General features: G+C 40.3%; 1 protein-coding gene across 1 annotated transcript in view; it reads right to left on the bottom strand.

Moving 5' to 3' along the window:
• Nucleotides 1-9771, bottom strand: part of aldh1a2 (aldehyde dehydrogenase 1 family, member A2) — a 28582-nt gene extending 18811 nt beyond the window's left edge. Inside the window, exons 1-2 of the mRNA XM_063497754.1 lie at nt 9566-9771; nt 1514-1618 (exon numbers count right to left, since the gene is read on the bottom strand). Of these exons, the coding sequence (XP_063353824.1) occupies nt 1514-1618; nt 9566-9682 (222 nt within the window). The 5' untranslated portion in view covers nt 9683-9771. The remainder of the gene's footprint in view (nt 1-1513; nt 1619-9565) is intronic.
• Between the last annotated feature and the right edge of the window lie 2237 nt (nt 9772-12008).

The following is a 12008-nucleotide window of genomic DNA, read 5'->3' as shown; positions in this document are numbered from 1 at the left end:
ATCTGTCTCTGCATTTTAGCAGGCCTACATCTGACATAGAAGTGTATATGCTGAATGCTGAAGATGATTTGTCTCATATTGTGCTTTTGCTTTTCTTTAATATTTCAGATCCAGCTATTTCACTCATGTATGACGACTAAAGACGAGACTCCAGGCCAACACTATAGCTATACCTGTTTAAGCATGCAACGCACGTACCAAAGGATAGCGTCCTTACTGCAGGGGCCAGAGTTGGAGTTTATTACAGACCATTTGCTGCATGTTTTCACTCTCTCCCCACTTTCCTACTCTCTGCACTGCCCTATCCAATAAAAAGATAGTTAATCTTTTACAGGGCACTCACTAAGATACACAGAAAGTCTCAACTTTAACCCTAAAGTGTGACTTTTTTTAATCTTTGTGATGCAAATGAAGTGATATGTTTCCTGATTATGGGTAAAAAAAAACCCCCACTTTCATTGTTAGACTCTCCAGCGCTGAAACCTAAGTACAGAGAAATTCATTCTTCTTTTTACTGTACTACATGTATTTAAGGTAGTTCTATTATGCTTTTCAAATATATATACTGTTACATGCTCACTTTAAACATGGCTTAAGTTTCAGAAAATTAGGTCATCATGTATAAAAGTAATCCCTTTGAGCCAGAAACTCCAGACCTCACTGCATGCTCAGTTTACACCAGCTTTTTTTTTTTTTTTTTTTTTTTAAACTCTTGGCTCTGTGTGATGAGAAAGAGAGAGAGAGGGCATCCTAATGTTTTCATCTCAAAGCTCTCACTGTGAGTACAGAGGCCACGCCCACCTGCTGGCAGCTGTTCAAACCCGCTGTTTGTGAGAGACAGCCAATCAAAAGAAAACTGGCTTTAAGTGGGAGGGGCTAACCTGATGAACTAAGGGAATGGACCAAGGCCAAGTATATGATTAACAAAGATAACACTGAACTATGAATAATTTAAAGCTACTCTTTTAAAGCCCAAGAATAAAAATATGGAGCAAATGAATTTAAAAAAACGTTAAGAATAATTTGTTATTTCTAGCTGCATTTAACAGATTCTCTTCTGTGTTTGCACAACATGTGAATGTATCTGCTGAACATCAAGGGTCTTGTTGAGGTTTTACTTTCTGCTCATGTTGCTTTCTGTCCTTTGGGATCATCTGCCCCACCCCATGAGGTTCACTTGGGTTTCCCTCCCACCTGTGTGTGTGTGTGTGTGTGTGTGTGTGTGTGTGTGTGTGTGTGTGTGTGTGTGTGTAGTTCTGTCTTTATCTTTTCGGTCTTTTTTTTCTTTTTTAACATTACATATCTTTTATATTGTCTAACATCCACTAAACGCTTGCTTTTGTTGTTTAAGCCTGCACGTTAGTCCAATATGAACAAGTTAAAAATTAGTTTTACCATTAAAAACTTCTACATCCATCAACAGTAATGACTTCAACCATTTACTTGGTTTAACTATATTTATGTAATATAATACTTTGACTTCCTCCACCATGAAACATTGTATAACATTTACCTTGTCTGCTTCCTGGACTTCACAGATCTGCTCTCCAGTAGCCGGGTTGTAGACAGGGAAGACCTTTCCACTAACAGAGTCCTGCCATTCATTGTTGATGAAGATCTGCAAAAAAAGAAGAATATAATTTGGGCATTTTAGTAAGAGATATAACCCATTTTAAATTAATTAAATAGGCAAAATTATTATTGGAATGTATCTTTTTCACACATAGCACTGAAAGCCTGAAAAGGCAGTTTCCAAACATGCTAAGCATGAGCGTGCAACAATGGCTACTTTTTTTTTTTTTAATTTAAAAATATTTATATTATATTAAGTAATGCGTTCATTTCACCATTTTGCTGCAGCTATGTGCTTGTGGACTGCGAAAGAAAAACAGCTCTCACGCAGCAGCACGTCCAGGGAGAATCTCTGGAAATCTGGACACAGATTCCTGTCTGTTCAGCATTGCTCTCTAGGGAGTGCTCCACCATCCAGACAAAGGGGGTGGGTGGATGTGGGGGTACAGATAAATCCCAATCACACACTCGACCCCCACCCACCTACACAATCCGCCCCCCCACCCCCCAAGCACACAGACACACGTTTCACAACATCGCTGCTCGTTTACGAGATCATAAAACACGTGCTGCACTTGGTTTCTGTGATGCGTTAAAGCAAGTCTTCCGTTAAACAGCCAATCCTTGGATTCCAACACGAGACATATGCAACATCTTTGCCGAGCAAAAAGAAAAATAAATGTTTACACAACCCCAAAACTGAGAGTTATGACACAGAAGTACATGTGACGCCTTTTACATATGTAATTTTAAACGTACCTCCAGCATATTAGGTCAGCGACAAAAACCTCCTTCCCCGCTGACATGTTTGGATTCATTAGGCTGACTTACTCACACTGTTTTTAATGGCTGTCAGTCTGCCTGATAGATAGAGTGCAAGGAGAACATCTGCTGGCACAAATCCCTCTGTGTATATATTCGCTCTTACCCTCCTTCTACTTTAGAGGAGTTCTGATGTACTGAGAGCAAACCTGAGAGCAGGGTTCAAGTATCCCACTGGCTGTAGCCTCCCTAAACTCTCCAACATGTTTACCTCCATAAACGCCGGGCTTTAAGTACTATTTAATTGGCTGTAAAGTGTTAGCTGTGTTTACTTTCGGGCTGGTATAAAATGCCGAAGTGCCTGAAAACCGTTGGAGTCACAGTAAAAACACATCACTCTGCCCCCCTCCCTCCCTCAATCCCTCCTCCGTATCATTCCCACGGCTCACTGGCTCATAATGTGGACTCTGCATCTGATTACCTCGCATTCACGTGTTTAAGGTGTTCAGTATCTCCATGTACCACTTCACAAGGCAAAAAAATACAGTACACGATCATTTTCCTATCATTCCTTTGCACTGCTTACCCCCAAACCGTCCCCCACACAAAGGCCTGAGTAACTTCTCCCTCTACCAGCCTGGTATTCTCAGGCGCCTACCATCAGAGGCCACCTTTAATCTGCTGCTCATTAAGAGCACTTCATAAAATTGTCAGTAACAATAAGGAGCAGAGGGCCAGCTACAAAAACAAAAAGTCCTGTAGAGCACTGAATTAGTTTTTAAATTTATAGGGGCCACTGAAGTGGGGCGCCCTAAATCAGAGGAGCCCCCTGACAGCCTCAACAGTCCGAGCAAGAATGCAGACCATGGGTAGCTTTATGCATGGCGTAACCCCTCTCACAAGATGCTGCTAAAGGAGAACGGATGAAGCACGACAACAGTGGAGCAGGCCCCACCTAAATCACGGCCAGAAAAGGACAACTGTCAGACGCCGTTTGGCTCAGCCCTCTCGCTGGGCTCGGACTGGTGTTAGACTTTTGTCTCGTTCCATTGAGAGACTTGATTAAGATGACAGGCCGGAGTCGTAAATCAACTCTCAAGGTTTCTTAAAATTGCTTTTAGGATCATTTGGACGAGGGGCAAAGAACGCAAGGATGAAAAAGCAAGTGCAAGGGTTCACATTTTCAAATGACTAATTGTGTTTTCTTTCCCATTCCCTGCGGGGTCGTTACTATCACTTCACATGATAGGTTCATGTTTATGAAAGTCTGCACTGCCATTCAGGGCCTAAAATCCCAAAAGTGCACGCAAGATGAAAGAAAATAATTAATATGGATACAAATAATCCCAGGTTTTATTTACTCTATATTTCATTTTAAACTAGAGGTATGAAAAAGTCTTTAAAGATCTAGTTCTGCAGCTTTTTATACAAATGTAAGAAAGGATTAAAACTGAGTCCAATATGTGTTGCTTGAATAATAACGAGGAGGCCTGATGTGGATGAGTAAGCCTATAGGTCAGGGCTTTCTGCATGGGTCACAGGGCAGCTGCAAACATTTAGCAAATCTCTTGCTTTTCTATAAAAATCGCCGGTCCCATCATCCGGTACGAGCCTGCGAGGGATGGGGATCACAAAAGATGATATTTTCAATTCAGCTTTAATTTTCTGTAATTACAAAAAAACAACAACAAATAAATTAACGTTAAAATCAGGATTTGTTCATGTTACACAAAGTTTAAAATGTAAACGATACTGACTTTTTCTTTTTCTCCTTCTTTTTTTTCACGTTAATAAAAACTTTGTGCGGTATTTGTGTCGATTCATTTTTTCGGAGTGAACTGTAATGGGAAGTATGAAATGCCAAAATACTTGATGCAGCCAACAAAACATCTGTTTGGCTCTTTGCTTCTTCTCACAGCTCACATGCTGAAAGAATATGTAAGGCTACTCGGTTCTCGTCGGTTGGACGGAGGGGGCGGGGGGGTTTAGGGGCGTGTGTGTGTGTGTGTGTGCGTGTGTGTGTGAAAGGTTTACATACGTGTGTGTTTACACACAACACGCCAAGATTCCACAGCCAGATGAATCCTACGGGCACCTGCAACACTCGTCTGCGCAGGAAGTTTCATATCCTCCCCTATCACAGGACCTCTATTTCCTTTCTGGTTTTGGATGGCGTTCAAAAGTCTTATAATTACTACTGTTACAAGTGAGTGGAGAGCATGTGAAAGTGGAGACCAGCTGGTGTTTTCTTTTTTTTTTTTTCTCCTACTCCTCTCCACATGTCTGACACCGTGGAGCCTTCATGTTTTTCATTCACACACCCAGAGACAATGCCACCCTGCCCTCCCGGGTTTGGCGAGGGCAGCCTCATTGTCACTGCCTGGCAAACGCCTTTGTCTCGTCAATTTGAGTAGGCAACTGATAAAGGCTGTTCGTCCTGACAACGACGTTAAGCAAGAAACAAGCTTAACACAACGCACACCTTTCTAATAACATCCCCAGAACTGATGCTGGTGCCAGTGTGACAACGTTTCTGGGCAGATTTATTCGGCCAGCAATGAATCCCAACACTAACGCTCAATTTTTATCAGGCTCAATATGAATATTATTTACTGCAAAAACCTAGAAGAGCTTAATCTGCAGTCCTAATGAAAGACAGAGCAAAATAAAACAAAGAAAAAAAAACCTCGAGACCACGTGCAGCTTAATTTCCATGAATCAACAATAAAACTGACCTCTCCTCTCACTCATGGTGTTTTTTCTAACATTTGAGGTTTGATGGGTTTCCTGTGTACTTAACCACTCTTTATATTTCAGGTCAAGGGAGGTTTTAAAGAACGTTTTAACATAGTTTCACTCATGGGATCACTGGACAAGGAGGAAGTAATTTATAAAGAAATGTCATGCTTTTTTTCCACGGACAAATAAACATCTAGAAAAGATGTCTCTGCTGTGTCGTGTTGTGCTCACCGGCGAAAAAGAGCTCATTCCAACAGATTTATGAAGCCAAGTGTTTTTCATAATGACACCGTAAGGATTTACACGTTTTCTTGTCAGGAGGGCCGCAGACTGAAGGTATGGGAAGTTAACAGGGTAACCTCGCTGTCACTGCTCCTTCTTAAAAAGTGATTAAGAGACAGGGGACATGATGTTGACGTGTCTGCTAAGATGATAATTTACACTCGCTGCACAAGTAGGCATTTCACACCAATGGACACATTAATGGCGGTGCACACTTACCCTGTCACAATCAAAGAGATGTGTTTTAGAGAGTACGCAGCCATGTGTGTGCGAACGAGGAGATTGTGAAAGCAAAGGCACAGAAAGGAGGGAGGGGATCTTGCTGTGCTCGTTGTGATAAATCATTTAGTTGCACAGTATCCACTAACTTTGCCTCTGTTTGATCTTGATCGCGGTAAGATGGTGGTTTTGAAGTGAAAAACTCCAGAACTGCAGGTCAGACTCTGGCAAGGCAGGGCCACTAACCCACACAGTGAGGCAGGGTCATAATTTACACCCCGGTGGACAGCACCTAGCATCGGGGAGCCCCAAGCCTCCATCTGTACTATCTCAATCAGTGACAGATTGATGGGAGTCTCTTATTCATCCACACTGAGTGGATGTCTGTGCATAGACTGCTTTACAAATTCATGGGTCTTCATCAGAGGGGCTCTGCACAGGTTCCTATGGTGAAAGTGCACTAATGCCACCACGAGTAAAGCAACAAAGAAAATTTATAACTTGATTAGATTAAGAGATCTGTAACTCAGACGGTGAACAAGGCCACTGAATCTGGTCCTTGTCAGTTCTTCAGATGCGTTCTCACTTTATTTGTGCTATGAACACAAATACAAAAGTGCATTTTTATCAGAAGCTTAATATTAACATTTGTGGAGTGTTCTTGTAGTTTCTGATCTCTAATAAAGTCTCTATAATATCAGAAAGACAAGACATGTGCAAACGTTTAAGAATAAATAAATAAAAATGTTGTAAAATACCTCTAAATCTTCTCTTCTCACCACACGTAAAAACATTTTATAGACTCTTCATCCACAGCAGAAGAAACAAAGCTGGGCCTTTCTTGTTAAATTTGTCCCACCGAGTGTCTGTTTTAACAAGTCATTATCACTCGACAGTGTGAAAAACCACAACAAAGCCACAAGTATCACCTGCTACAAAGAGCAGGGATACTTTCTCCTTAATTATTTATCAGTCTTTCTCCTCTCCACTTCTGGCACAAGTGGAAAATGTCAATAAATAGCTATCATCGTCCTCTTATTTATGGCTTCCGTTGTGGTAATATCAGGCTTTAAACTCTTTCTGTCTTGTAACCCAGCTGTTGGATCCTTTTAATAATAGAAATGTGGGGATAGAGGATGGGAGGGGGTATGCTTTCTTTTCAAGGTTTTAGAGTATTTATTAAAACTACAAAGTCTCCTGAAGGTATTAAAAAACTATAAATGCCACTTTAATATGATTTGCATCCAAGCAGGAAGATATCTTGATACGATCACACAATTTCACTGTGAGTGGTTTGTGACTTGGTGAAAAGGACAAGGGGCAAACTTCAGCTGAACTATCCCTTTTGTTTTAATCAAATGCTTCCCTGTTATAGATCTGTTGAAGCACGATAATGGATCAGCCATATCTCTGCTTCCGGAGTCATCTGATCTTTGCATTGCAAAGCAAAGAAAAGTCACTGCGATCAAAGTTTGATTAAAGTTTTTGAATTCTCATTAAGTTGGAAAAAGTTTCAGATGCTTTTATGTTGCAGAAAATGTGTTTAAAAATCATATTTGAGGGAAAAGGACTGTATCAGTGAACAATGTGGGCTGATTCCTTTGCAGTCAGCAGGGAGGAGAACAGGAACAGGGTGTGAGGAGAGTCCACGCCAGGGGTGCCCATAAATCAGGGCCCTTCTGCCCCCTATGTCCACCAAACCATCAGGGACTGGATGATCCAAATTCCTGGGGGTTAATTCACCAAGTCGCTTCCTAAATTTCCTCCTGTACACTGTTGTTTCCACTCCTTTAACTAACATTCTGCACTGAGAGGGAATGAAAAGCTTTTAGCAGGACAACACACACCATTGTCTTTACAGGGCAGCAGTAGTGTGCCCTTTGCACTTAAAACACTGAGGTATGTGTTAACGCAGAGCAATTATAAAAGCAAATGAACTTCCACCACACTATCATCAGCCTGTCCTCTGCACGAGATGCCCTTTAATCTTACAATCATAAAATCACTTGTTCTGCAGCTAAAGGGCTGTTTTAGTAGCGACAAAGTGCAGCAAGACACAATCAGGCTGCTCAGACTGATGATCAAACCTCTGCTACTAATACTGTGAATTTACCTAAAAGTGCAGCAACATGAGCATGAATAAAAAATAAAACTGAAAGAATGAAGATAATCCAGACATCAAACCAAATCAAAACAACTCATATCATGCCAGTTTTTCATGTGACTCATCACTTGTGGTGGGTGAAGACTCACTTTCAAAGCCCGGAGGCTTAAAGTGACATCATCCGATTAATTAATGTTTTTTTTGCTTTTTTTTTTTTAAGAGACATATAGTTATTTAAGCAGGATTAAGCAATACATACATATATATATATATATATATATATATATGTATGTATATATATATATATGTATACATACATATATATATATATATATATATATATATATGTATGTATACATATATATATATACATACATATATATATATATATATATATATATATATATATATATATATATATATATATATATATATATATATATATATATATACATACATATATACATACATATATATATACATACATATATATATATATGTATGTATACATATATACATACATATATATATATGTATATATGTATGTATGTATGTATATATATATATATATATATATATATATATATATATATATATATATATATATATATATATATATATATATACATACATACATATATATGCAAGATGAATCAAAGTTCCAAAATTCTTTGTTTGACTCATGCTCCTTTCTTCTTCCCACCCACACACACACTTTTGACTGCTGAGCCATATAAAAGCACCTTTAAAAAAAAAGAAAAAGGAAAAAACAATAGAAAATATATTTTAAATAAATTTTAATTCTAAACTATTTCCTCACTAAATATGTTGTTCTTAGAGAAAAGAGACGGAAACATTTGCCTGGCCTGAGTGTGCTGCCATCACTGATGTCATTAGTAGAAAAATGCTTAAAGATCAGGTAGAAACTATTTTGGTTGCGGTTTTTTTTTCTTTTTAGCTGATGCCTAATATGACCCTGGGCTATAATAATAACAGTAAATCGACTCAGTGAATATGACGAGAACACATAGGAAGGAAAATAAAAATAGACTAAATAAAAACCAGAGTAATACGTGGTTCAAGTCTCCCAGTATCATTATTTTATACCCCTTTAAAGTATATTTTATAAATTGTTTTCCCACGCTGTAACCTGAAATGAGGTTGGCCTGTGATATTAGGGATAATGTATTCCAGATGGAATAAATATAAAAACTACATTAAAACGACGGAAAAAATTGGCCACGTGACTCAGTGTTGTAAAAGTTTAGCATGTGGTGCACTTCTTAAAACACGGTCAAACTATGACACGCCCTTTGTTAATACGTTGTTGGCGTCTACTTAAAATCATAGCTGTTGTGCAGCATGCGCACTTTTAACTGGCGCAAACTACAAGCAAAACGAGGCCAATTAACCACGTTTATTTATTTATTTATTTTTTAAGAACAAAAAAGCTGAACTGTGTTAGGAAACCAGTTGTGTTTCAAAACGCACAAAGCGATGGGCCTATCACGAGAACATAACAATCGAAAAATATTAATCAAATGTGTTTTATCAGCCACACGCTCGTCACCGCTTCAGTGTGTCGCGCACGGGTTGTTTAAGATTTAATGATCATCTCTGAGCGCGTGCGAGCGGAAAAACAATCTAATTAAAAGTTGCAGCGCGCCAGGTTTAAAGCTCTAAAGTTCTGCTGGATCATTTTTCATCACCTCTAGTCTGCTTTCAGCCACACGCTCTGACACTGAAGCTCCAGCTGCTGACTCACAAACTCGCTTTACTTCTAAAGATTTCCAAGTTTAGGTTTAAGATCTGCGCGTACAGGCTGTAAGTCGTTACGCGTAAAGTAAACTGTGCTCGGTCGGCGGCGGTTTGTGGAGAGACACAGACCTTGGTATACTTGATCTCCGGGTTGGGCACCGGTGAGGGCATCAGCTGGAGCGATGCCATGAGAGCAGCGGGGTCGCTCTTCACCTCTCCCGGGATCTCGATCTTACTGGAAGTCATCGCGGCCGTCTCTGCGCTCGTCTTGCCTGCCTGCGCCTCTCTGGGTTTTTTCAGCACAGTTCTGATTGGGATTTTGGACTCCTTCCTGGGTTTATAGCCAGGTGTCAGCAGCGGTTCATTTTCATTGGGTAAAGAAAAGGGCTGTCCTTTTGAAAAATAAATTCAAGCATTTACATAAAGCCATGCGTGTTAAGGAGGAGGAACACATCCACCCCACCCACCTCACACTCCCGGTGCACTCAGTTTCCAGTGTTCTCACTCACCAACAGCTGACGCTTTTCTACACTAATTCATCCTGTTACATGCACAAATAGACCACGCTCATACTCGAGAAAGTCTGAAATGGATTGTTATGATAGTCACAAGTGTAGTATTACTCAATGGTAATAACAATTCAGAATGTAAAAGCTATGCCAAGTTTATATAGTTAATATAAATGGGCCTTTCAGGGAAACAGAGAGTTACTAAAGCGTAATAGCCAACATATTTGTTGGGTAAACCAGTCTCGCCACAGGGTCCATTAGTTTCTGGAGCTTATCGCTTGCTCCTTCTCCGCAAACGGAGTTTGCCCTGTTGTCTTGCAGTTGTAAATGTGCAAATATCCGTCTTTCTGAGCCCTTTGAGCGCCTTGCTTCGGCTCAGATTAAAAGTTAACTCTGTCTCTCGGATCCCACAGTCAACAAAACAACCCCTCATACATAAAGCACACCATAACCTCACACTTACACCGTCATTAACCTTTTCCTAAGTGACATTAAAGTGTCGCACCACCTTTCGCCTCACAGTCACCATGTAGTCCTATTTGCCTAACACAACCTCCCCAGGCCTGAGATGTCATGCAAATGCGCACTGGAGGAATTGTTCCTGCGTGCGGGGTATTGTTGGCACAGATTTGTCCTGTAGGTGATAATTCCTTCCAGCGCCTCCTTCAAAACCGGCCAATATACATCCTCCAATTAGCCGCAAGAGGCCCTATCTGGGAAAGCTAAAGGATTTAAAGCAAATCCACGCGTATTAACACATCCACAACAAATAGACCGTCATACTTAAATGTGACGTCACTCACTCAGCAGTTTGTGGGTGAATGAGGTGCTTATTTACGATTATCTGCTCATTAAGTTTGGCGGAAATGTGAAGAAACGGTGTGGGGGGGAGAAAAGTGTATCTAGCAGGGCTTACTGAAGAGGCGTCACGTAAAGCACGTGAATTTCAGATTTCATAACGCGGGCCTCTTGACAGCACAAAGGAGTTTGAGACAGATGTAGGTCCATAATTTGCAAATCCCCGCAGGATGCTTTTTCTCCATCAGCACATCACTCTTTTTCTCACAGCATGGGCGACACTCTCCAAGTGTCTGTTTCACATCAAAGAGGACGGCTCCGAAACTGTGACATTGATTAATGGAGTCAAAACATCCCATTCTCAGCCTGTCGTCTCACCTTTTCACAGAGCGCAGTGAACGGAAGATAAGGCATACCGGGGAGACGGTGTGACAAACGTGTAGCCGCCACTTCAAATGTTTTCATGGAGCTCCCTCTGTTGGGCGGAGAGAGCCTCGGACTCTGCAGGGTCACATACGTTTACATGAGTCTGAATAATTGGAGAGAGCGACTCGATAAGCTGAAGTGATGGTAACACGAAACGATAACAAATGGAGGTATGACCGATAGCCCACGATGAGTGCAAGGAGCGCAAACCCTCCTGAAGGAAGGCTGAAGGAAGGTGAGTGGGAAAGCATTTCAGAGAGAAAACAGAGGTGAGTCTCCCCCGAAATGAACCAGCATCACTCCTACTCCCCCCCCCCCCCCCCCCCCCCCAAACGAATTACAGAGAGTAAATAAGCGACTAATGGATGGTGGTGAAGACCTCTGAAAGTTACGAAATATGTTATTCACAAAATCAACCAAATTTTTTTATGGACTCAATTTTCTTTCCATAAGTGAGATTAAAAATGTAAAAAATCAAGCGTAATGATAATGATGGAAATGCGCATTAAATCAAGAAATGAGGCTGAAGAAAACCTGTTCAACCCTATACCGAGGTTAACCTCTTATACTCGGTAGATTAAACATATTTTTTAATATTCTAATTTTTAAACTATTCTAAGTTTTATTTGGTTATTTGTTGGCGCACACATTTATAAATATCTTAACTCTAACTCCCCCTGTGCACTAGTTCGTCTACTTTGCGTAAATAATTTGATTTTATGATTTAAACCGAGACAAAGCTGCTTGTTATTTAAAGGACGTTTAACATATGTTGATTTAAAGCGGCTGCTCGAGCACCAAATAGAGAAGCCTGTAATTTCTATCACGTTCTGTTAAAA

This window comes from Pelmatolapia mariae, linkage group LG1, assembly GCF_036321145.2.
Source record: "Pelmatolapia mariae isolate MD_Pm_ZW linkage group LG1, Pm_UMD_F_2, whole genome shotgun sequence".
Taxonomy (NCBI): domain Eukaryota; kingdom Metazoa; phylum Chordata; class Actinopteri; order Cichliformes; family Cichlidae; genus Pelmatolapia; species Pelmatolapia mariae.
This window is presented reverse-complemented; position numbering and strand designations above follow the sequence as displayed.